Below are 26,837 nucleotides of genomic sequence, written 5' to 3'. Positions count from 1 at the left end.
GTCAAAGAAGAAAAAAATTGGTGACTAAAAAAGAATAAGTGGTGAATTTAAAAAATGACTTTAATATATTCAAATAATAAGTGTACGAAGAAATATGATTCCAAAACTTTATAGGATTCGACACTATAAATAATAGGATTTAATGGTGATGCTGACAGTGTAAAAATGTTTTACACTATCGTCCAATAAGAATATATCAATTTTCCATGTCATACAAATAGTTTAAAATTTAGGAGCGTCTATGGTGAAGTTGTACAAATAACAGTTTGGAAAAAGTCATTTAGGGACGGATCCAGTGTTATATGAGGGTGTATAATTCTCATTCTTTTAATTAATCTAACGGTGAACTTATTAATTTTATTTTATTTATAATAAAAAATTCTTAATCATCATCTTCAACCTTTAGCCGGGTCACTTCAACCTAGTTTCGGACCCGTAATACCAGCATGAAACCCGATGATTTCAGATCCATTTAAATATCAAAAATAAAAATTAACTATCCAGAAACATCACAAATACCATTTGGTACATTTACGATTTTAATTTTGATTCAAATTGTCTAAAACAAAAAAATTCTAAAATTAAAATTTTCAAAAACTTGCATGTTACATGTCCACTGTGTTAAAGACTTTTGCATTGTGTTATGGTTGGTTAATGGAATCTGCATAAATCTATCGTAGACCCACAATGGGTTTGACCATGATTTAGATTTTGTCAAGATGGGTGTGTTCATCATCTTCAATTACATCTTATGAACAAAAATTCTAAAAATATCAAAATCAATGAATTAATTCACAAATTATATACCGTTCGAACCAGAATTTCACCATGATTTCAAATATGTATTCAACATTGCAAAATAAGTTGTGAATTTCATAGATCGAAGCAAAAGAAGGCATGAAAATTGAATAGAAACACGCTCAATCTGACTTTGTTATGAGGTTTTATGAAAAACTAATTATAGAATTGTGCTCATGGTGAAATTATGCTTCTAATGGTGTATTCATTTGCTTGAAACAATTAAGAATTAAGATTTTGACATTTGCGTTCTTGAGTTCAAGAGAGTTTTTGAACTGATTTTCTGAAAATCTTAGTTAAACGTGTTTCCATGCAGTTAATGATTAATCTAGAGATTTATGGATGTACAAGATGAACATGAAAATCTGAATTTATATGAGAAGATGAAGATTAAATATTTTGATCCATGAGATACACATAGGGTACACGGTAATGGTGTGCACCATAAAATCATGCGTAACAATGACTAAGTCAACACTGCTTTTCGATTGGACAAATTATGACTTCGCCAAAAAAGTTAATTTGATAACTTCACCTTAAAATTTTTCTTAAAATTTCCAATCTGACTTGACGGAATGCATGATCGTGTCATTGATTGACAGTGTAAAATAAATTTACACCGTCAGTGCATCACCCTTTTTCTCTAAATAATACTCATTAATATACAAGATAAACTTATGTCATTTTTTAACTTTCTTAAGTAGTAATAGATTAAAAAAACTAAATAAATAATTGATGAATGGCCGACTTATACTCTTATATGTATTATAAAATGCAAAGATACCAAAACAACTATTACAATAAAAATAAATCATTAGTAAAAGTTGTAACAGAAATATAATCATTTATATTAATACGTGAATATTTCCTTTTTAAATAAAAATATTTATTAAAAAATGAAAAATGAATGTGACGCGGACATGTACCTAACTCGTCAAAACTAACAAGAATAGTAATTAGTTAGACCAAAATGATCTCTAAAATAATCATCTCAAACACATTGTGATAATTGTGATAAAGTAGTCCTTCACTGTCATGATTCACAAAATTTCCTACGAGAGTTAATCTATCGGCACAGGTATTCCCTTTGTGGAATATATGAGAGATAAATGAACGAATTATGTGCATGTTATCTCTCCAACTAGTTAATAGCTTCCAAGGAGCTAACTATTCACTATAGAAGGCGTGAATTGAAAGAGGATGGGATCACCCTGCCTAATGTCTCTAGTACAAAAGAAATATCCATGTAAATCACCATTAATAGATATAGAAATAGTGGAAGATTTCAGAATGATATCAATCCAAATGCAAAAAAAAAGACTAAACCCATAAACTTTGAGGACCTTAAGAAGGAAAGACCATTCCAAAGTTTCAAAATCATTAGTGACATATTAGAGCTATATTTCCTCCATAGATTTTGTTATGCATAATATTATCCCGCTCAAAAGCTAGACAGACATAGTCCTTGATGTTCCTCCCTTGGATTAATCCCTTTGGCTCAGCAGATATGAGAGAAGGCATAAGTTGTGCTAACCTATCAGCTAAAGTTTTTTATATAATCTTGAATTTAAAATTAGCCATTTATATAGGCCTATATGTCTATACATAGTCATCTCAAGGCACTTTAGGAATGATGATCATAGTATTAGCATTAAAGTTAGGCATCACCCAACCAGTTTTGAAGAACTCCAAAGTAGCTCTATCTACATCGTCATGAACTATATCCTAGTAAGTATGATAGAAGAAGGTACAAAATCCATCTAGCCCAGGGGAACCTTTAAGATTAAAAACATCATTCTTGATCTCTATTGAAGTAGGAAGCATTGTGAATTTTTTCTATCATTTACCAACTGAGTGATGACTTCCTCCACAAGTAATTGATATATCATGCTTGACATCATAGTTAGAAGTGAAAATATCCTCATAATATTAAGTTATGTGTTATACAATTTGGATTGGATCAGTTAGGAGGGCTTATCCAATTCTAAAGGAGGATATGGCTTTAGTGGTGTTCTTGATCTTTGATATATAGTGAAAGTAGGCAGTGTTCTTGGCACCATCAGAGTGCTAGTTCACTTAAGCCTTCTTTTGCCAAAACTAATGTTTCCTATGCAAAGCTTCACCCAACTTAATCTGAGCCTTATTCTCTAAGGAACTCAGCTCCTCCTTAAAACCATTAGCTTGAAGTTAATCTTGAATGGCCTGAAGCTTTATCTCAGCATCTTTAATGAAATTGTGGACATTACCAAAAACATCTATGTTTCAAACCTTGAGTTTTTCTTTCAACAACCTTATCTTGGAGGACAAGATAAACATTGGGCAGCCAACAAAGGTTGTACTCCAAGTATCAGAGATAAGCTTTTTACAAGAGTCATAGAGAGAACGCATTTTGAGGAACTTGAAGTTGGAGGTATGCCTGGAACGGTAAACTTGTAAGTCAAGCAAGAGAGGATGGTGATAATATTTGGTTCTAAGGAGGGTTGAAACAAAAACTTTAATGCACCTTGTAAACCAAGATTGATTGCAAATATCTCTACCAAGCCCTTTCTATATAAGACCTCTACCCTTTCTACCATTGGACCAAATAAGTCAAGCTCCTCTAGTGGGGGTGTGAAATAAGTCATTGGTCTCAGTCCAATTTTGGAATTCAATAATAGGAGTTCTGGCAGAACTATGAGAAACTCTATGTTCATGAGCCCATAGGATGACATTGAAGTCCCCGATAAAACACCAAGGTATAATAGCTTGAGAGAAACGAATGAGAGTGTTCCAAAGGTTTCTCCTCACCAACTGACAAGTGGAAACATATAGTGCTGCAATCTCAAAAGTTATATCTATCAAGAAGATAGTGAAAGCTACATGTTGATTATCATTAGTTATGATCACATGGTTCATATACATTTTGCATATGCACCAAATGTTAGGTAGTAAATTCCCTTTATTATTCATTGCAAACATTTTAAGCCCCAACCTTTGGATCCATTTAGCAAGGAACTTCTCAAAGTCCATCCAAGGTTCAACAAGGATGGCTAGGTCGGGTTTAAACAAAAGTGGGAATCTTCTAAGGGCCAATTTGGATGAGGTATTGGCCACACCCATTATATTCTAATAGATGCACTTTATTTGGCCTTCTTTGAAAGATCAACCTTATATCGGGTTAAATAGTTAGAGTTAGGTGATGAGTATTTGGATTCTTTATTGCCTTTGTTGTATACCATCTTAAACCATGAGGGAGCTTGGTCATTATCCATGGTAGCCAACACTATTTGTTCTCCTTCCTCATCTTTTGCCATACTAGCCCGTGATTCTTTTAGGAATTCCAGGTTTTGCTAAGTTTTGTTGAGGTTGTCATATTGATCCATGACTTTATCTTCAGTGTTTTGGAATTGAGTAGCATCAACAAATTCAGACCCCTGAGAACTATAGTCATCATCGATTTCTACCTTATCCACATGGTCAGTACTATTCTATGTGTCCACACTGGCCAAAGCTTCATTCTTATTAACTTGTTTAACTCCATGATTGATTTTTCCTGCTACACCTTGAATAGTTTACTCATGTGTGGAATCAACCACCACTTGTTTACATTTGTCTAAAAGTTCCTCAACTGGTTCCAAGTTATTGGAATTCTCTACTTTAGAAGTCGCAGTCTTTCTACCATTTCTAACTTGTACAAAGGTGGTCTTAGCTTTACCTGTCCTTGCCCCACCTTTCTCCTGCAACTCTTTGTTCTCCTCCTCATCTTCATTAGCCTTCATCATCTTGCAAATGTCAATGTTATGTTCAATCAATATGTAATGATTGCAAAAATCAAGGAGGTTGTCATAACTTAGCTCAACAAAAAAATCAAACCATTGCCTTTCCACTAACACCTTTTCTCTTAAAGTTTGAGTTAAGTCCATGTCTACCAACACACAAACATATTGACCAAATGTTATATCAAACATTATTTTAGTTGGTATGGCATCAATGCATATAGGAATCCTTATACTACTAGCAATAGCAAAAAGAATCTTAGACCTCAAATAATCCTGTGTCAAACCATAGAATCTAACACGAACTTGAGCAGTCATGTTCCTTTGAAGGATTGGGTTAAAGTCCTTTATCTAAGCAAACAACTTTAAATACCCAGGTTTTAAGTTCCATGGAGCAACCGACCTAACTCTACACACATCCTCAAGCGAAGAGAATGAAAATTCGTAAATCCTTTCCCTAGTGACGTGATGCCTCATCTTGATAAATTTTTCTGAAGAGGAATTAGTTTGTCCTTCAAGTCAACAACCATTAAAGGTGCCAAACCTTTTGGCCACACTATCCTTCCATGTAAGTTGTGCTTGCGGGCTTCCAGTCCTACTAGATATTCCTCCTCAGAGGTTGAAATAGCTAATATAACACCTTTAACATATGGTTGTGAGAGTTGTGAAATTGGTATGTTACAACATTGAAGAGGGCTTGGGCATGTTTTTTGAGTTTTGGGGTTCGTCTTCTCATAAGATTTGTCTTTGTTATTATCATCAAGACAACCCCAAGGGGTTAAGACGTTGGTCATGATGACTGAATGGTTGTGCAGATGGCAGCACACGGCGGAGTTGACAACGTAAAGCCTGTTTTAGGACAAAAGAGTGAACAATGCAATTTTCATGTACGCCCTTTAAAAGATGGTGAATAAAGAACCATCACCTTTTTGATATTGTTAATCTCTTTGTTAATCATTATTATACCTTTCTTGAATCTAATGGTGTTTCTTAGATGCCAAGTTTTTTAAATAATTAGAATAATTAATGCTAGACAAAGATAATTAACTTGTGTACTCTAAGCTCTATCCATAATGTTAAAAATGATGCTTATGCATGTCGTGCCCAATCTCTTAGAAATTATTCCTTCCATCCAATTCTATGCATGTCTTAGTGACGGGGCAACCTTAATGATCATAAATCAATTATTCAACCATTCCCAATTTATCCCAATTTACCGGCAGGTATGGTCCTCGATGTAACTCAGTGCTTAATTCCATGTCACAATTCTTATATTGTTCTTTTTTTAAATAAAAAAATAATATAACTCTTCAAATTTATTAAATAATATAAGACATAATAAAAAGTATTTTTATTATTAATATATTTGTCATATTTACAAACTCATACTTTTGAATATTCTCTCATTCTTGATATTAAAAGTTATTTTAAACATAACCATAAAGTCATACTTTAAAACATTTCTATAATTATGTCAATGACTCAATGTTACTCCCCGGTGCTACTATCATAAATAAAAAACTGTATCTTAGAGGCAAAAGATAAATTTGCTATTAAAATATGTTATTAACAAAGTAAAAAATGAAGTGGTGGTGACTAGTGAATAAAATGATACTCATGAAGCCAACTGTCAATGGTGGCTTACTGTTAAAAAGTGTAGAAATTCTTATGCAACTCTCAAGAATCAAATCAACATTTCAGTTCTCTCAATCGTTCTACATTTATTTAATGAGTAATAATTCTACATATTTCTCACAAAAATAATATATGAAAATTGACTGATCCTGATATAGGTGTAAGTTGAACTTAATAGGTGTAAGCTTAATGTAAACTGTTGATCTAAAGCTAAATATCTAACGGCTAACATTTATTTATATTTATGTATTAAAACTAATAAATTGTTGATATTTATAAATCAACATTTTTATAAAAAATAATCGACTTACTAGGCCTGCGGCCAGCCACAACCAACCTCGGTCGGTGATTTAACAAGAAAAAAATCTCAATGGTGGTGAAACATACAACAATAATTAATCAGCAAAGAGAAATAAACAAAACATACTGAACTCTTCAGCTAACAAGACAGCCATCCTTGTAGAATCAGCCATTTGAGTATTGCTATGAGTGGCAATGCCTCAAGTAAGCTCAAAAGACGCTCACAGCAAAGACAAAAATGGAAGATATGACTGTCATACAAACTTATTAAGATGTCAAGATTTGACAGTGACCTTAAGAAACCAATGTATTCACTTTGGTAATATCCACCAAAATGTAAACACCTCTGTGGATATATATGGACCAAATCATTGATGTGACAATGAAAATTATATATATGCATGAGCTTACCCTTCCTCTTTCTCAAAGGGGTCAAGAAAAATAAAACAATTTGATGAAGGCAAGTTTCGGCATGTATAAGTTTTCAAGCGATATAGCCATTTCGGATCATGAATCAATGCATACCATGAAGGGAAACAAGCCTCCTACAAAACTTGTGTCTGATAGCATTTCAATGGACTCGCTCTCTTTTAGTGGCCTTGTTTCAATTCAAGACCAACAGAAAAACCTCCCTTCTCCTAAGCAGGCGAAACACTTCCAGGTAAGCAAACATGACCAAGAGTTCGAATTTACTAACCCGAAAGTAAACTTGAATTCACCTGTCAGTCCAATCAAGATAACACCTGCTGATCAGCTTATTTCCAATGGTCAACTTCAACTTCAGCCACAAGCATTTGCGTTTGAAACAACTCAGAATTTGATTGTAACTCCAACCAGTTCCTCGAGATCATTACTAGCAAGTCATATCAGTAGTGAAATGTCGAGCGGAAAAACAGGCAGCAGTATGAAATATCATGAACTTGGCAAAGCAAGCAAACATACAAACAAGCAAAACACTATGAAGAGAACAGGGTTTTGCCAGAAAATTATGTCTTTTCTATCACCATGTCGAGAATGCCGAACTGCTAAGCAAGGTGCTGTTAAAGCACACACTGTTCAAAGAGAAAATTTGAAAATATACTGATACAAGACTTATCCCTCGTGCAATTATTACTTGCAAGACCAGAAATTTGCATTTTTCTAGTTAAGTGGAATCTGAAAAAAGTTCGGGGTCATGCTTCATTTCAGGATCAGTTACTGCAAAATTAGGTTATATTAGCATCTACTTATCAAAATAATAAACCTCTATGCTATGGATATTTTCTCTCATTTTTATTTTATTTGGTTTATTATAAACTTTCTATTTGATATAAACTTGCTGATCACTTGTTATATGGCTTGCTATTGAGTTTTTTTTTGTCAGCTTCAGATCTACAGAACTATCTAAGTATTTTACATGATGTTTAGTACCGAGTAAAGTTATAGCCCTTGTGAACTCTTACCCATTAAGGGTCTTATGGGGTTGAAGGAAATTGATGGAATGAAATGGTGTCATGTTCCATTGTTTAGTTTTATTTCCTCCGTCTCACAATAAGTGATCCATTTGGAATAATAAGGTGTCCCAAAATTAATGATTCATTTCAATTTTCAATACACTTCTTCTAATTCTACCCTCTAATTAATACTCCATCCGTCAACAATGAATACTGTTGACCATTTCACACAGATTAATAAAAAGGAATAAATGAAAGAGAGAATGATATTTTTACTAAAGGGCCCTTGTCAAATATTGAGAATGATTAAAGTGATATTAATTAGAGAGTACAATTGGAAAAAGTGTATTGAAAGTTGAAATGGATCATTTATTTTGGGACACTTTTTTATTCTAAATAGATCACTCATTGTAGAATCGAGGGAATATTACTTTCATGATTCTCAATACTTGATAAGGGGTACTTTAGTAAAAATATCATTTTCTCCCTTCCATTTATTCTTTTTTCTTAATCTATATGAAATGGTCAACTGAGTCACTCATTATAGGGATGGTAAAACGGGTCCGGCCCGCTGGGCATGACCGTTTTGCCCGCACTTTAGTGCGGGGCAGGTAATCACCCTTTAATGTGTCCGCCCCACCCTGTTTTTCTCGCGGGCTTTTGCGGGCACGTGCATTTACATAATTTTTTGCATTTTTAGACTTAAAGAGTGCAGTGCCCGCGTAATTTCCCCGTCCCGCCCTCACTTTTTTGCGGGGCGGGCCTAAGTTTTAGACCCACATCCTCAACTATGACCGTCCCGCTCCGCCCCGTCCCATTTTTTTGGGCTTTCGCGGGGCGGACCTAAACGGGGCGGGCATGTCCGTTTGCCACCCCTAACTCATTATGGGACGAAGGGAGTACAAAAAAGGAATGGAATGTGATGGAACTCATTCTCTCCAATACCACTATTTTAACCCATTTTCATTCCTTTCAAATTGGAGTGTATCCAATGGAATGGAATAAATTAGTAACAAAATTACAAATTTGTCCTCTAAATTTTCACTTTCATTAATCATATTAATGTTTTTGAAGTAAAGGATAAAAATGAAATAATAAGATTATAATGGAATGAGATATTAGTTTTACTCCATCGTAAAATATGCAAACAATGGAATGGAGTTTATATTCCATTCCGCTCCATTTTGTTCCCCTCCATTCAATTCCGTTTTGTTCCGCTCCGTTCTATTCCGTTTTGTTCCGCTCCGTTAGTTTTATATAATCCAAACATACCCTAAAGAAAGAACGAAAAAAATTGTATCCTTTTTTACTTCCTTGCCTAGGTGCCGCCATTTTCTTGAAAATTTGCAGAACCACAAACCTCTTAAATCTGAATGATAACCAATTTAAAACATGAGCACATAAGCTTACTGCTATGTTACCCCGTGAGATCTATGATATAACTAGGAAACTCATATAACTACCCCTAACTAACTCCTAAAATCTAGGAAACTATGCCCCTAGATTTAAGGAGCCTTGTAACTAACTAAATTGAGATCTATGAATCTATAAATAGATCTCAATCACTTTGTAATCAGTTTCAAGCGATAGTAATGCAAAACAGAATTTGAGAAAACTAAATTGAGAATTGAACATGGTATCAGTAGAAGCTCCCTTCGATCCTGAGGCCTCTGATCCTCCCACACCAGCGCAGCAGGTTGCACCTTCATGCGCTCTCCGCCAACTCCAAAGCTTGATCCAGACAACTATCTCATATGGTGCCAACAGGTAGAACCTGAAATCAAAGCTCACAAACTTCATCAATTCTTGCTCAATCCTAAAATTCCAGTCAAGTATGCTTCAATTAATGATGCGAATCATGATCACATTTCTCCCGAGTTTGAGCTATGGGAACAACAAAATCAAGTGTTTCTCGCATGGCTGCAATCAACTATATCTCGTGATATGCTTCGCTGCGTCATCGGATGCAAGAGTTCGTGGATGCTTTTGGACAAAATTCCCGCCAACTTCCAGCAACAATCGGCAGCGAAGCTCTGCCAGCTTTGATCTGAACTCAGACACACGAAGCTAGGAAACTGCAAGAACTCAATTTCTGAATTACTTCTTCCTGTTCAAATGTTGGTTGGATATATCAATGTCATTGGTGAGCCGATCTTCCCACGTGAACACCTTGATGTAATCCTCAAAGGATTACCTCAAGATTTCGAATCTACAGTCAGCTTCATCCTCAAGATTTTGAATCTACAGTCAGCTTCATCACAGGCAATTTTGGCATTATTTCCATAGAAGTTGACACTCTTCTTCTCTGTCATGAGTCGCAACTGGACCGGTTTTGCAAGAACACAATTGCTTATGCAAATGTGAATCCAACAGTGTCGTCTACTGCTTCGAACGACACACCTCAAACAGTAGATCTTCAAGTTGGCTTCACTGCATCAAACCCTAACTCCTCTTGTGAGATGTACTCAGCCGGTCTTCAAGGATTTGGATCTCGTGGAGTCAATTTAGTTGGTTACAGGGCTCCTTAAATCTAGAGTCCATTTCCTAGATTTTAGGAGTTAGTTAGTGGTAGTTATATGGGCTAGGATACTGTGCAGCACATGGACTCATTGATACCAGTACCTTTAATAGTAAGATGACTATTTATGCATGAACAATATTTGTAGAGGCTAAAATCAGGGAGGGGGTGATAGGAGTTCCCGTTAGTTTCAGTTTCGGTATTACTGTGAAACTAACAAAACACAAGGAAGAGAATTTTCTAAGCTTCAACTATCATCAATACTCAGATTTAGTTTCATCTTTCCCGCCTAGCCTATATAAAAGACCCCATCCTCTCCATAACTAACCCTCCTACCTCTTACTAGTTCCCCACTAATCCTGCCAGATCCTGAAAGATGCAAACTGCTCTTGGATTAGTGACTTACCATTACACCTCCTTTCTGTGGTGGTCAACACTCAACGCTGCTTTGGGTGACCACAGGATCGGGTTATTGACTTTCATCTCAGGAAATAAGGTTGCTGCTACAGATTCCCCTTTCATTGCATGTTATGTTTGAGTTGAGAGACATGAAACACGAGATATATCCTAAGCCCAGTAGCTGGACCATGTAAGCAACCTCCCCTAAGCAAGAAACCATCTGAAAAGGACAAAAATAATGTGGAGAAGGCTTGGTGTTGATCCTTCTAGCAGCCAAGCTTAGTCTAAGCTGTCTCAGTTTCAAACGAACTCAATCCCCTTCTACAGACTTTACATGCCTCCCGTGTGAATCAGCATATCTCTAAATAGTTTGTTGGGCCTAATGAAGGTGATATTTAAGCTGCCTCAAGGCTTAATTCCTGTCAACCATCAATATTACCTTGGGCAGTTGGGCTACAGAACCCGCCTTGGTCTCACCACTCAGATGCCAAATTATGGTGGGGAATGCTGTCATACAGCACCTATGTCGTGTTGAATCAAAACTAATTTCATGACATGCAGAGAGACCATTACTAGCAGAATTCTTAACTGAGAACTTACAGCTAAGATGGCATGGACGCCACACATAAGCACTGTTCTTATGGAAGAAACTGTTCTAAACTTTTAGAACTTGGCGGCAATCTAAATGCTGCAATTAGATGGCTAGAGGTGGACCACAATTAAGATGAAATTTCCAACCCTGTCACACCTAAGACCAAAGGGCCTGAAGCGTGGACGATATGAAAAGTCCTCGACAACAGATCTAGAATAGGCTATAACACTATCTTAGAATTTGGGTTGGCCCCATATCAACCTTTCAAAATCGACTTGTAAGGTGAAGATAGCCCAAGCCTTATGAGCACTACTTAGGACACTCCAATCCAAAGCACCGAAAGATGGTCTCTAAGGATCAATTTACCACCTATGTTTGAACATCTGTATGGATAGGATTCTTGATGAGAGTGCCTGGCAGAAATAGACTACTGGTCTATTGCCCTGCATCAAAACTGCCTTGATCTCTTGGCTAATCGCATCATATTAGAAAACAAATTCTTGTGTTGTGTACAAAAGTGCCAGAACTGATTGCACTCTCAATAAATACAAAGATCGTTTGGTTTCTAGGGTTTCCAGCAAGTGCAAGGTTTGGACTTCAATGAAACTTTCTCATCTGTCATCAAACTTGTCGCCGTCAGAATGATTCTAGCTCTTGTCTTCGCTATAAATTGGTCTATAAGAACAACTTGGTGAAGAATGTGGTTCTCAATGGCCTTCAAGAGGAAGAGGTCTACATGACATAGCCTCAAAGCTATGATCATCAAGACAACTCAGGCTTGCGACCTGAATAAAGCAAATTATGGGTGAAAACAACCTAGTTTGAACTGAGAGGTACTCTAATTCAGGTTGGGTTCAAGGGTAGCTCTGCTCACTTGATCCAATAGTTTATTACCAAACTCAACTCGATATTTGCTTTCAAGCAATTAGAGTCTCTTGACTATTTTTTTAGCATGAAGGTATGACCTCTAATGGTTTATTGTTGCACACTCAAAAGGATCTTCCGCTATCTCAACGATACTTGTGACCTTCATTTGTTTTCAGGTTTACCTTATTAATTTCTCACTTTAACAGCTTTTTGCTATGAAGACTAGGCTGCTGACTCATATGACTGCATATGTCTGCTTCAGGGGCTACAATTATTTTGGGGATCCAATCTGATTTCCTAGAATCCTGGTGGTTGTAGACACAGACAATTGTGGAACGTTCTAGCATTGAAGCTGAATATGAAATCTTAGCTCAAGCTACTTCTTACACTCTTTGAATCCAAAAACGATTGTCTGAGTTTTGGTTCTCTTCTCCACTCTAGGAGTGTTCTGTAATAACCTGGTTTTGCATGCATATGCAAAGCACAAAGAATTGGATCGGTTCTTCGTTTGGAAAAAAAAAAGTGCTTACTGATTGATTAACAAAGTTCTCCCTTCGTCCAGACTCCAGATTCCTAGTTCTAACTTTATAAGGGACAAGCTCAATGAGTTTGAGGTACCCTTTGTTACTCACCCACCTTGAGCTTCAGAAGAGAATATCACAGTAGTTCCTCTGAAATTGTGATATTTTAACTGCCGTATTTCAGTGGTGGTAGTTGCATTAACTACCTCTAATAGTTATTCTTTAACTTACTATATATAGACTCACACAAACAGAACTCGCCAGTAATCATTCAATACATTCAGCTCTCTCTTCTCTCTAATCATCCAATACATATACATTTTATTTTTATTTATTCTGCAAGTTATTATTGCTAAGCTTATATGAAAATATTTTATAATATCTTGATATTATCCTTGACAATCTTAGATTATATCTTAAGATTAGTTTCCATATATTAGGAATCGGAATCTTGTAAGGCTTAGTGCTTTGTTTACATCAAATCATGATCATCGATCATATTTAATTATTTAAAAAAAGAACATTTTATTTATCTAAAACCCTATTAACTTCATCGTGGTATAAAGCCATATCATTCTTTGTGGTCCGTCCCATCCTCTAATAAACTTTATTATAGACAACGATTTAACCAATGTCTAATTTTAATTTTTATATATGTTTCTTAAACATATTGTATTGTATCCTATATTTTTCAATTATTGACGCATCACCATATCAGATATCCAATACCTTCATCATGTTTGTGCTTCAATTTTAGAGGTGTGGTGGTCAAAGCCGCAAATCACGCAAGTTGGCAAAGAAATGGCACCTAGTTTGTGTGTTTTGCATCTAATATAATTTTAACTATTCTGTTTCTTTTTTAAAATATACTGGTCTTTCGATTTATTTTAAGTGACTTATTTCTCAGGAAAACGACAGTTCCTCACATTTCTTCTTCTTACCTTGTTTCTCTTCCTCTTGCGTACAGTTCTTACAAGTTCTTCTCCTCTGTTTGTCTCCTTCTGCACGAAAGCAGAAGAACACCTTCTACATGGACCCAAAAGAAATCTGCTCTCCTTCTGCACAAATGCATAAGAACTAAGCTCTTTTATGCTATTCTATGTCGTCATATTTCCGGTGTGTTTAAATTATCTCACAGGATTGTTTTCATAGTATCTTAGATTACATCTTAATATAAGTTTCCATATTTCTTATTTATTATCATACTCTATTTCTCTATTCAATTATGATTTAGAGTCTTTTGTTAGTATAAATAAGTTTCCATATTTCTTATCTATTACCATACTCTATTTCTCTATTCAATTATGATTTAGAGTTTTTTGTTAGTATAAATAAGGACCAATGCATAGTTTACATTAAATCATAATTACTAATCATATAAGAGAGATGACCTATATATCCGATGTCTTAAGGTTTTAGGTGGATATGTGGTGTCAAAGTATCTTGGATCCTGAACGTTTAGCCAATCGACACACTCGGCACTCCCCGAATTCCCAAAAAATGGTATCAGAGTCATGATTAGTAGGCTCAGTGAGGAAGAGGAAGTGGAATCCTAGTATGGATCAAGACTAGTGATGCGGGTGACTCACACTTGTGGGGGGATTGTTGAATTCAAGTGTGAGTGATTAAGTCCCATATCGACTAGAAGTGGTTGAAATGTTGGATTCATAAGAGAGATGTCTTAAAAAATTTGGTGGATAAGGGGTGTCAAAGTCTCTTGGATCCTGAATGTCTAGCCTATTGTCACTCTCGGCACTACCCGGACTTCCGAACTCATATCAAACTATATTCATAATTCAATGCCTATAAACACCAACTTCAACAATTATAATCAAGAATAAACAAAAGGAAGGCCCATCAAAAAAATAATGGATAAATTTGATTATTTATTTACCTGATAATCAAGAATAAACAAAAGGAAGACCAACCAAAAAATAAGTGACAAATTTGATTATTTATTTACCTTATCGTGTTTTGATCTAATGGAATCAAGCCATTTCCTACAAATAACATAAAATGATCAAATTCCAAGAACGTTGTGTGGAATTGATCATTTAAATGCACTTCAAATTAATTTAAATAAGAGAGCATGGCATTAGCATAGTCCAGGGTTTGAAAGTAACAATATTATGTCATCCATAAAGACAGGAAGCCGAATTCCACGGCTATAAATTATGATTAGAGAAGAACAGGACTACACTTCATATTTTCAGATGACAAATACTACGAGAGTTTCGCACTTTGAAAAATTTTGTCCGGCCAACAATAGGCATAACAAGGAACACAGATAAAACAGGGGAAAATATAAATGCTAAGATTGACAATTGGAACATTAAAAACCTGTCCAACACATTGCAACTTCTAAAACCCTAGTCTCTAGCTATGTCAGCAATTTGCTAAACTCTACAGCACGGTACACCACTGTATTTACATAAAAAAAATCAGATTTTTCATGCGCATGAAAGCAAAGAAATGGCATGAGGCCTACCAGTCTTTCCAAGTTGCTGCCCAATACCAATACTTGCAGACGCTTGAAAGTTACACCAAATGTTGCTAAACAAGTACGTAATTATGCAAATTAATGAAAATAAGATATCCTTATAAACCATGCAATTCAAGCTAGTTTACTTCAGAATGGAATAAGCAAGAGAAAGCGCGGAAAAAACATGAAGTAAACATCTTGAAAGAGAACTCAAAATATTCCAAATCAACCTTGACTTTGAAACAGATAGCCTCAGGCGGAAGTTGTCATGAATTGGAATCGGCCAAACTCATCAGAAACTGTACAAAGAAGGTGTTTGGGCTTGCATATCAAGATTTGCCATGTTTATTGACATATCCCTGCAAATAAAAATATTCAGTCAAATGGAGGACAAAACACGTTCAAACCAACAAATCCTGTGTACTTTCATCCATATTGCAATTACTGCATAAGAAAAGACACTTACATGGACTAACTTTGTAATTTTCGGCCGACATGAAGAAATATATTGCTGAGCAGAATCTTCATTTGTTGGAATTTGGTGTGGCTCTAAAGTGCTAACAACCTTGTCAACTGATTTTTTAACTATTGTTATATGTGCTTCCTTGCTGAGACGACCCTCATGCCAAAATGGTTTTAGCAACTCTTTTGCTAGATCAACAAGGGCTGCACGAAAAATTTTCAGCGCCTTTGTTTCTTTGTGCATACTGCCATCCGTCTGAAAGTCAACCTCCATTTCATGAATTTTATCATCCCTTGCTACTCTTTTATTTTTGTGCTCTGATCCATCACCGTGATGCCTAGCATCATGCTTGGTCCGTTTTTTCGTTGTTTCAATCCTATCTTCAACACCAAAGGCATTTTGTCCCACATCTATGTTACCATTTTGGTAGTTCGCACAAGTACCTGATGTTATTTCTGTTTTGGTTGCAAGAGAATCTTTTCCACGAGGAACAGAACTTCTGTTTGGCTCATTTTCATAAAATTTATTATGGGAAGATACCGAACTTTTGTCATCATTAAGATCGGACATGTGTTTCCCAACTGCAGCAGAATCATCATATGTCCGCAACTGTGATGAAGCCTGGATAGATGACCCTCGAATTAGAAGGGAAGCTTTCAAAGACCCGTCTCCAATATTAGGTATCTCAATGCTATCGCGAAGAGGGTCATAAAGATCTCCAGGGGATGATACATTCATAGAAGTAATAAAAAAGGACGGTCGAAATGGAACAGAAGGTTCCCAATCATACGAACGGGTTTTCAGTTTATATCCATTAGCATGTGGTGAAACCCTAGATGAACCACCTAGATCTTCCCGGTCTGAAGAGAAAGTGGACTTATAGGCGTGATATTCCTTGTCACTGTTCAAGAGCTTTTGAGAGTCCAAAGCACTTGCACCTAAAGACGAATTAAAATCTTTTGTCGGTGTATATCCTCTGTACACATGTTGGTTTCGAATAGAAGCCATTCCCTCTGCACGGGATGAATACGAGGAAAGATTTGAGCTGAAATAATTGTTTGATGTCTTCTTTGGAAACAAGCTGTCCCTCGTCGGAAACTTCTCTTTTTCATGAGATGGATGCCATCTTGGACTTGCTTCTCCCTCATTCTGCATGTTCATTTGCAAAATAAATTTAGAAGAATGCAAAGGTATGCTTTTATGTAATTTTAAAGCAGTAAATGGAGCATGAGTACTAACCGTTCTTGACACGCCAACATTTTCCTTAACTGTTACAGGGAAATACCTTTATTAGAAATTCGTACAGAGGGTATACCTGAAAGGGTTGACCAAATAAGTTATTTGATATACCTTTTTCCAATTTCAATTCCCTCTTCTGATGTGCATTAACTAGGTTTCCTTCAGCTCCCTGGTCGGTATTACTCGCACTATCTTTTATATGAAGAAAGCTACAAGAACTACCTCTGATGCACCAACCTTTAGCGAAAAAAGCACATATAACTGCACGTCTTTTGTTTCCGTCTGTAATCTGAGCACTGGGAGACGGACTTCTAGCCCTACTAGCAGGAGGAATTAATCAGCAAAACATAATGGTTAAAGACTATGTGTCGATGTCGACTAATTTAAACATGTTAAAGGACATGAAGCTACTTCTGAAAGAGAAAGCATGCAGTGTAAATTAAGGTTTGGTCATATTGTCATTAAACTTAAAAGAACATAGACCACACCTTGATGGCTTTTGTTTCACATCAACCCTTGACTCCGTCTCTGACTGCTTAATTTTCTCCTTAGAGTTCTGACCACCATCAGAATTCTCGACAAAATCATCTCTTGGTATGATTCCAGTAACCACGTCTTTTACCGTATTATTACTAGATGACTTGGTGGCCCTAGAATCAATGTCCTTAACATCAGATAAAGAAGCTTTGCTATTGCAAACTGGTTCACTGCATCCTCCAAAGGTTTTCTTCTGAAGATATCCAGAATTTTCAGCATCAACATTTAAGCCTTGATTTTTCTCATCTTCAGCAGAAATCAAGTTTTCACTTGGTTTTGGAGGACTAGAAACTTCTTGTTTCAATGTCAATTCCTCATGCGGCGGACCAGATGCTAAAAGCACGACATTGCTCTCTTCCATATCATGTGATGACCGTATTACTTCAGGATTCTCAGGCACAGAAGAAACTGAACCCAAATTCTCCTCTTTTACATCAAGCTCCATGTTTTGGCATGAATCTACAAAAGAAGATCAGAGCAAAATTATGAAGGGAAAAAAATCATTTTCTAACAACATTCAACATTCAAAGTTAGTAATATAGCCAACAACGACGATAAAATTTAAAATATTTAGAGCAGACCAACATCACAACTCAAACATGATCGAAAAATACATAAAGTGTGAGATAGGTTCACAACTAAATATAAAAAGAGTATGACAAGTTTAGAACGAATTGACAATCACAACATTCACAATTACTAGAGACTGAAGGATTGAGGAATTTGGTTCTACTCATTGGAGCTGGATACAACTGAATAAAGCTAGGTTTCAGCTCATGAGAGTTGGGATCTTTCACCACATTGACCTATCAGGTTCATTGTAAACTTGCAACAATGAATTTATACATGTTTTCTAGTCCATGACTTTGTTTATTATGAGAACTATGTCGTTGAGCCAATGGTTGTCAAGTTCCTGATCTAGATCTTAAAAAGTTAAGATTCATGGTCTCACTCACCCCCAACGATCCTGATCTTAAGTAGAATCGTGTGTTGTAACCAAATTGTGAAAAAATCGCAAATGCATGCCTTTTGAAAGCCGAGAAGGGTGACAAGATGTAGAGGCATAACAATTACGGTTCAACGGTGATGAGTGCATGCCTTTTGAAATGATTAAGATTTAGAGAATAAACATCTCACATGTAGGGTTTGTTTTAAAATAATTGACTTATGATAAACCTAGTAATCTACCAAATATGTCGCCAATGTCTAACAATCGTTTCATGTGGTAGTAATGAAGTATGAAAACTAAATCATACACGTATAAAGAATATGAAAGAGTCACTTTCCCACTAATATATTTGCCTACTAAAATACATGTAAGAATACTTTAAATATATAGCATTAACTTTTCATTTTAGTAGGATCTTACAATTTATGTTGCAATTTTATGTTTTACGATCTTGCTGCTCCCTCTTGATCTTTCAAAAATACTTGGGTAGGATCTTCCAATCTTAGCTACGATTTTATATTTTACGATCTTGTTATTCCCTTTCGATCTTATGCAAGATCCCGATGTTGACAACCTTGACTCAATGTGGCGTTGTTCACTTCCTTTACAGATGGTTTCAAGTTGGATGTTTGATGCATCTATGGAGTTGGACGCTACAGAAGGTTGGCATTGGCAGCCTCTTAGGTTATTTGGGTTCAATCCCTTCTATATGAGAAGCAAACGAATTGTATCGCGTCGCCTTTCTTTGAGCCACTAAGGGGTTGATTTTGCCTAGTTCAAGGACGAAAAATACCTAATAAAGGTAGCTTGAAGGGAAACCACAATGCAATACCATTAACTAACAAAGGTAGCTTGAAGGGAAACCACGGTGCAACTATTGCAGCAGCTACAACTCAGAAAGAGTTTAGGACTCACAAAACAATGTGAAAACCAGGTTTCAAAATTTTTTATCAAGGAAAACAAATGAGCAAGTATATTAATAAAGAATAAAAATCATGATTAATAGTAATAATTAATTAATGAATAGAAAAACCTTTGCTATGTTTATCCGTGTCAGGAAGAGAATCCGGAACCCCATTTTTGTCTTTATCTTTCTCCTCTACTACAGTTTCTTGTTTTTCCTCTTCTTCCATCTCTATTGCTTCTTCTTTTTCTTCTTCTTCTTCCTCCTCCTCCTCTTCCTCTTCCTCTTCCTCTTCCACAGTTTCTACAACAATAAAATTTAAAAATCTAGGATGAAAATTTCATAAAGCACAAGATAGTTAACATCTAAACATGTAAAAAGAGCAAGACGAGTTTAGAACTGTTGGAGAAATTGACAGTCACAACATTTGAAATTACTAAAGATTGAATGAAGGAAAGGGTTCCGCTCATTGGAGCTGGATTCAGTCTAATAAAGCTAGGTTTCAGCTCATCAGAATTAGGTTCTTTCACCACATTGACCTATCAGGTTCATTGCTAACTTGCAACAATGAGCGGCATTGTTGATGTTAGGTTGGCATTTATACCAGGATACAACTCACAGTACAAATATGCAAGAACTGATCAAAACAATAATAGAAAAATCCCAATTAATGAATGAATAGAAAAACCTTTGTTAAGCTCATTCTCATCAGGCAGAGAAACTGGAATCTCATCTTTGTCTTCATTTTTCTTCTCTACTACTGTTTCTTGTTCTTCCTCTTCTTCTTCAACTTCTTCTTCCTCCTCCTCAACTTCCTCTTCAACTTCTTCCTCCTCCTCTTCCACCTCTACTGTTTCTTCTTCCTCCTCCTCCTCTTCAACTTCCTCCTCCTCCTCCTCTTCTTCTTCAACTTCTTCCTTCACCTCCTCTTCAACTTCTTCGACCTCTTCCTCTTCTTCTTCAACTTCTTCGACCTCTTCCTCTTCTTCTTCAACTTCTTCGTCTTCCTGATCTTGATCTTCTTCCTCTTCTACTTCTTCTTCTTCCTCGGAGCCTTCTTCATCATCTTCCTCTTCTTGAAGAGAAGGATCATCTGACACAGATGGAGAATCAGAAACAGGCATTGCGTAAGTTGAAGCTAGATATGGAAACGGAAGCCCCAAATTGAAATGCAATAACCCCAAATTGCAGTGACAGGGGTTTCGTTCGCCCAAACCCAAACACAAAGAATGAATCAAGCGCACTCACCTCTTTTGACCAAAACTGAAACACAACAATGAATCAAGGGCACGTCAGAATCCTTGTTGGACATGTGGACCCCACCCACACATCTAAGCCCATACCCATATCATTTTTGCACCTCCTTCCTTATCAAAATATTTTTATAAGTTTTTTTAAATTTATTTTCATAAGTTTTTCACAATCACTTATTAATAATATAGTTGTGAAAATATTGTTTATGTAAACATACATGACTTTATTTTTATATTATTCACTTTTAAAAGTAACATATTTCGATGATATGATTTATCTCTTCGAATGTGTGAATATAAAAAAATTGTGTTTTCAATAATTATATATTCACACTCGTTCCTTTGACTTAGAATAAAACATATAACGCTATAAATATCTGTAATAATATTTGATGAAATTGAGATGTGTTTAATCAATAACATTTTTAATCAATTTTGATGTCTTCCATCTCTTTAGATTTCTATTATTCTTCGAATTTTTTTTATTATTATTGTATGTATATGAATATTGTGAGATTAACAAAATTGTTTATATCTATTTATTTTGATGGTGCTATAATTGATTTTACTCTTAAATGTAATTTAGAGATAATATATTTATTGATTGGTTATTGAATATCATAATCTTATTTAGTGTAGCAGTTAATTTTAATTTTATATAAGTACATAATAATTAACTAATTGCATAAGTTTATTGTCAAAATATAAAAAAATAGCGCACACGAACTCCAAACTCCGTTTGAGTTTCTTCAAAAATCTAAAAAAAAATATCAAGGAGGATGAAGACTATCACTTGTGAAGTCAAAAAAAAATTATGGATGATTCACTAAAAAAAATCATCTACAATGTCTTATAAAGAAATATTTTTGAATTTATATGATGAAAAAGGTATAAGTCATTCAAGAAACAAGTATCATGTAGTCATGGAATAAATTATTAAAGATTATAGCATGAAACATCTATTAGGTTGAATATGGAAGTAGATTGGTCTATAATGAGGTGAATAGATCTTCTCCTATTACAAAATTATTTGTAAACAACTTCAGAATTTTCACGAATGTGTGGGAGCGTAGGTTTTTAAAAAATATATGGAATTGAATTAAATACATTAATTACTAAATGAACAGAAAATACAACGAAAATTAGATTGATGAAATTATTAAGAATACAATGTATCAATTAATTAATTGAATTAAAAATAAGATATTTTGAATGGAATTTTATTAATTTAATGAGAAATTAATTCTGCTGGTTTATAGATATAATCATCTGAAAGAATATTTAGTATACAAGATATAATACAAACTTATGCTTACACACTTAAAACACTATGAGCGGTAAACCTAACAAATACAATTCTAGAAAAAGATATATCCCTACAACCATACGATGCTAGAAAGTGATAAATCCTATGAACATGGAAAGTATGAATAAACTTAAAAGAGAGTGACAAAGAGAAATGCACACTGATATTTATATTAGTTTAGTGCATTCGTCCTCACTAGTACTTAGTATAGTCTTTAATGGTAGACCACTGAAAATTTGTTAGTCTTCCTCTATTTCACAAATTAATACGCAATGGTTTTCTGCCATAGATAACCACAAACAATATTGAAAACTTAATATCAATAAGTCACACATATTTGAATCTTAATTTTTCTTTTGTTGAACAAATATCAAAAAACTGCTAAATCTTCAAAATGTTCATTGAATCTTAAGGCAATCACTTTCCTATAACCAAAGTAATTCAAGTTTTTATGTAAAGCGATCATCACTAAATTCTACCTAAAATCCCTTATTTTAGTCTTTGAATTGCTGAATAAGTTAGAAACTTCGAAATTTCGTCTACAGTGATCTTTACTCGGTCATACCAAAGTTTTCCTTTGAAGAAGAAGTTTCTCTTTTTCCTTCGTTGGAAGTCAGTCTCCATAACCCATTATCACAATCTGATTATTTAATCTGAGAACACAACCTTCATAAAAATATTTGAATTCCTAATGTATCTTGAAACTACCGATCATACTCAATCTTTAGTGTTAACAAACCACAATAATGGGGTTTATAACTAAAGATTGAATATGAAGGTTTATTAGATGAATCTCACACAATATTTAATCAAAACTCAATAAATAAATACTCAAGGAAGTTTTTCTTTAATTTTGAATTTAGAGAGAAAGTGTTTGGGAATGGAAGAACACTCTTAATTTTTCAAGGATTGTGAAAAACATGGATTGATTACTCTAGAAAGAGAAAGACAAATTATTTATATATGTGTAAGAGATAAGGCACAAAATATGTGAAATGAGCAATTTGATTCAAGTCAAATCCAAGATTATAATTTGAATCAAGTGAACGAGTGACTTGAATCAATATGATAAAATTTGAATTTGAAATGCTTGATTCAGATCATGATTTAAATCATGTGATTTGAGTCAAGCAATCACTTGATTTGAGTCACGTAACTATAAATGAATTCCAAAATATTTGTTCATGCATGATTCGAATCAATCATAATTGTCATTCAAGTCAAGGTGTTCATGATTCGATTCAGGAAAAACTTGACTTGAATCAAGCTTACAACGCCAAATTCCAAACTTCACTTTTATTCTTGATTTGAATCAGCCTAAGTTGTGATTAAAATCAGGCTTAAAAAGATATTGTTTTAAGGTTTATAACTTGTAATTCAAGTCATACATAGTTGACTTTTGACCATTTTGCTCAATTAAAAAACATTGTATGATTTCAAATTAAGTGAGGGTCGGGGCAGTTGCAATAAACATCAACTACAATAAATGGTAAAACTGAAATTACGACAAAGTGATCAAATTAAAGTTACAATTAACCGATAAAATATCTAAAATGAGTTAGACATCAAAATATATATGAAATCACATTGTTACCATCAAAGTAATTTAAGTCTCGCAATTTTTTATATTTGGCAAATTTGAGATATTTTTGAATAATTTGATTCGTGAATGATAAGTGCACAAAACGACTTAAGGTCTTAAGATTTTAAGCAGTTCCCCTGCATTTAACACTTAATGCGAATAAAAGTTTAAGATATCTTATAAGCTTCTTCCTTTTTGACACAAATAAAGTAGAGAAGCAAAAACAAGATTAAAAAATGCACAAAACAAAATAACCACCAATATGTAATCACACTGCCACACAAATTCAAAGACGTGTAAAACACAACAAATTATTTGTATGTGTTTTAAATTTATGATACTAATAGATTAACTTATTTAAATTTATCTACTCATATAAGTTAGTGAGTAGGCTTAGAAGAAGTAATAAAAATAGCTTATGCTATTTTTTATAAGTTTTTTAAATTTATTTCCATAAGTTCTTTAAAATGACTTATCAATATAGTTGTGAAAAAATTATTTATCCAAACATACATGACTTTATTTTAAATTATTCATTTTTAAGAGTAATATGCTCTTTATAATATATTTTTGTAATTCATTCATATGATTTGTCATGTAACTCTTTCGATTCATGATTTGTTGTTGGAAGACGTGAATATAAAAAATTTGTGTTTTCAATAATTATATATTTACACCAATTGTTTTAAGTTAGGATAATGAAGATAACTATGTAAATATTCTTGACAACATTTGATGAAATTAAGATGTTTTTAGACATTAACATCTTTCTTTTTTAGTCGATTTTAATGTTTTCCGTCGCATTAGATTTCTATTATTCTTCAAACTCTTCTTTATTATTGGATGTATATCATAATTATGAAATTAATAAAATTATTTATGTCTATTTATTTTGATGGTGCCATAATTTGATTTCACTCTTTTAGAGATACTATATTTATTAATTGGTTATTTCACATCATAATCTTATTGAGTGTAGCCATTAATTTTAATTTTATATATAGGTACATAACAATGGGTTAATTTCATAAGCTTGTTGTAAAAAAAATGCACACAAACTCCGAACTATGTTAGGGTTTCCTCAAAAATCTAAGAAAAAATTAAGGAGGAGGAAGACTTTCTCTTCTGAAGTCAGAAAATAATATGGATGATTCACTAAACAAAACATCTAGGATGTCTTATAAAGAAAGACTTTTGAATTTATTTGAAGAAGGAGGTATAAGTAATTCAAGAAACAAAAACTATGTAGTCATGGAAGAAATGATTAAAATTGTAGCACGAAATGTCTATTGGGTTGAATATAGGAGTAGATTGGTCTAGAATAAGGTGAATAGATCTTCCCCTATTAAAAAGTTATTTCGAAACAAGTTGAGAGTTTTCACGAATGTGTGGGAGCAGAAGTTTTTAGGAAATATATGGAATTTGACAAAATACATTAATTACTAAATGAACAGAAAGTGCAACGGAAATTAGATTGATAAAATTATTAATCATACAATGTGTCAATTAATTAATTGAATTCAAAATAAGATATTTTGAATGCAAATTGATTAATTTAATGAGAATTTATATTACAGGTTTATAGATATAATCAGCAAAAAGAATATTTAGTATACAAGATATAATACAAACTTATGCCTACACATTTAAAACACAGATAAACCTAACAAATACAGTTCTAGAAAACGATAAATACGTAAAACCATACGATGCTAGAAAGTGATAAATCATATGAACATGCAAATTATGAATAAACTTAAAAGAGAGTGACAAAGAGAAATGCACACCGATATTTATATTATTTTAGTACATTCATCCTCACTGGTACTTGTCGCAACCTGAAAAATACAGTGTGCGAAAAAAACAACCGGCGAAAGAGAATGACAGAAGAGTCGCCACCGTGCGTTATTTATCCCAAGGGAGGGAAAGGAAACGCTCGAAGTAAACCTGAAAAAGGAAAGGACAAGACAGGGTCTCGCAACCAAATCTTGGGTTCGAGAGTCGGTTATGCGAAGGGAAGGTATTAGCACCCCTACGCATCCATAGTACTCTACGGGATCCACTTTTGTAGTTTTTGTCTAAAGGGTGTGGGTTTACCTAATGTGTTTATTTACTAAAAAGGTTAAGAGAAATGACTCGCGCGGATGTCGCATCCACTGCATACGTATCTCATCTGAATATGAGAATCAGAGTCTTCGTAGCTCGGCTGACCTATGAGTTGGGGGGATGTGTGCTCGCTAAGACATCGCGTCTTATGCCTACGTATCTCATCTGGAATGAGAATCAGAGCAAGCCGTAGTTCGGCTAACTACGGGGTTATGGATTGGGTTTTGGACGAACAACGTTACTACGCAATCTACCGGATGCTCGACCTTTGGAGACTTACTCGCCTGTAGTAGAAGGAGTAAACGTGTTGCTTTGGGTTTTAGGGTTTGGGATGCTCGAGGGCAAAAAGGCAGTCCTTGACGAAGGAACCGCGCTACCTGCAGGGATATGAATACAAAACACAAAACATGTATCTCAAAGTAAAATGCCACCAAGGGGCTCAAACATTGACTCCTGTCGAGGTCTTCCAGCTAAGAAAGCGATAAAGTATGAGAAAGAGAAAAAATTACCACACGGATAAAGATCCGAAGCTATAGCAGTTAAAGGGGCAAGAAACCCTGAAATGTCTCCAGTTGGACCGTCAAAGGAAATCAGTCAACACGAATAATCAGAATAAAACTCCAGGGGGTATCCCACAAATAAAGTGGGAAACCACGCGAGTGTCTCTGCGAAAGCCATGTGAGCCCTCACAAAACTCGACAAAGGGTTAGAGTAGTAGGATGAAATCAAGAGAAAACAATGCCATAGAAACACAAGACAGGTTAGAATAAACAAAATAGGGTAACCCAGAGTTGCCCCTAAATCAAAATGTAACCACATGAATAATTCCATCAAAATTCACAAAAGGCTCACAAAAAGGTATCAAATTCACCCATAATACCTCATACATTTAGAGCATTCAAATAAAAGGCATAAAGATGATGGATATAGGGCAAACCTGATTGGAGAGCTTGATTGAAATTGAGTTGCACCCGCGAGGTTTACAAGTTGAGTTCCCTTCAGGGTTTGGAGGCTGCTTTGAGTTCTCTGTCAGGTCTTCTCTCACTATCTTTTTCCTCAGGGTTTTGTTCCAAGGAAACCTCAGAGTGTTTTGTTTCTCCTCAAAATCCCCCTTTGTTCTGTCTTCTTTCTCTCACTATCTTTTTCCAGTGAATCTCCCAGTGTAACTCCAAGTGTGTTTTCCTCTACTGAAACTTCA

General features: G+C 34.7%; 2 protein-coding genes across 21 annotated transcripts; one reads left to right on the top strand and one right to left on the bottom strand.

Moving 5' to 3' along the window:
• Positions 1-6,437: 6,437 nt before the first annotated feature.
• Positions 6,438-20,654, bottom strand: LOC127081864 (DEK domain-containing chromatin-associated protein 4). Of its 20 annotated transcripts, XR_007788127.1 has the most exons (11): positions 20,081-20,654; positions 19,522-19,695; positions 17,491-17,998; positions 17,114-17,322; positions 17,003-17,031; positions 15,777-16,912; positions 15,307-15,659; positions 14,782-14,818; positions 13,760-13,876; positions 7,208-7,341; positions 6,438-7,126 (listed from the first exon to the last, which is right to left on the bottom strand). XR_007788127.1 is itself a non-coding variant. In XM_051022149.1 (8 exons), exons 1-8 carry the CDS (start codon positions 20,514-20,516, stop codon positions 15,593-15,595), a joined length of 2,529 nt encoding a protein of 842 aa, XP_050878106.1. In that variant the 5' UTR covers positions 20,517-20,654; the 3' UTR covers positions 15,119-15,592. The 20 variants fall into 20 exon arrangements, 5 of the variants coding, with proteins under 5 accessions (XP_050878106.1, XP_050878051.1, XP_050878089.1 ...); XR_007788125.1 differs by having other exon boundaries at positions 7,208-13,876; XR_007788126.1 differs by lacking the exon at positions 13,760-13,876.
• On the top strand, positions 6,767-7,572 carry LOC127081929 (uncharacterized). The gene has a single exon (XM_051022158.1). It carries the CDS (start codon positions 6,943-6,945, stop codon positions 7,570-7,572), a length of 630 nt encoding a protein of 209 aa, XP_050878115.1. The 5' UTR covers positions 6,767-6,942.
• Positions 20,655-26,837: the final 6,183 nt, after the last annotated feature.

Source organism: Lathyrus oleraceus, chromosome 1 (assembly GCF_024323335.1).
Source record: "Lathyrus oleraceus cultivar Zhongwan6 chromosome 1, CAAS_Psat_ZW6_1.0, whole genome shotgun sequence".
Classification (NCBI taxonomy): Eukaryota; Viridiplantae; Streptophyta; class Magnoliopsida; order Fabales; family Fabaceae; genus Lathyrus; species Lathyrus oleraceus.
The sequence above is the reverse complement of the archived record's forward strand: the minus strand, read 5'-3'. Positions and strand labels throughout refer to the sequence as shown.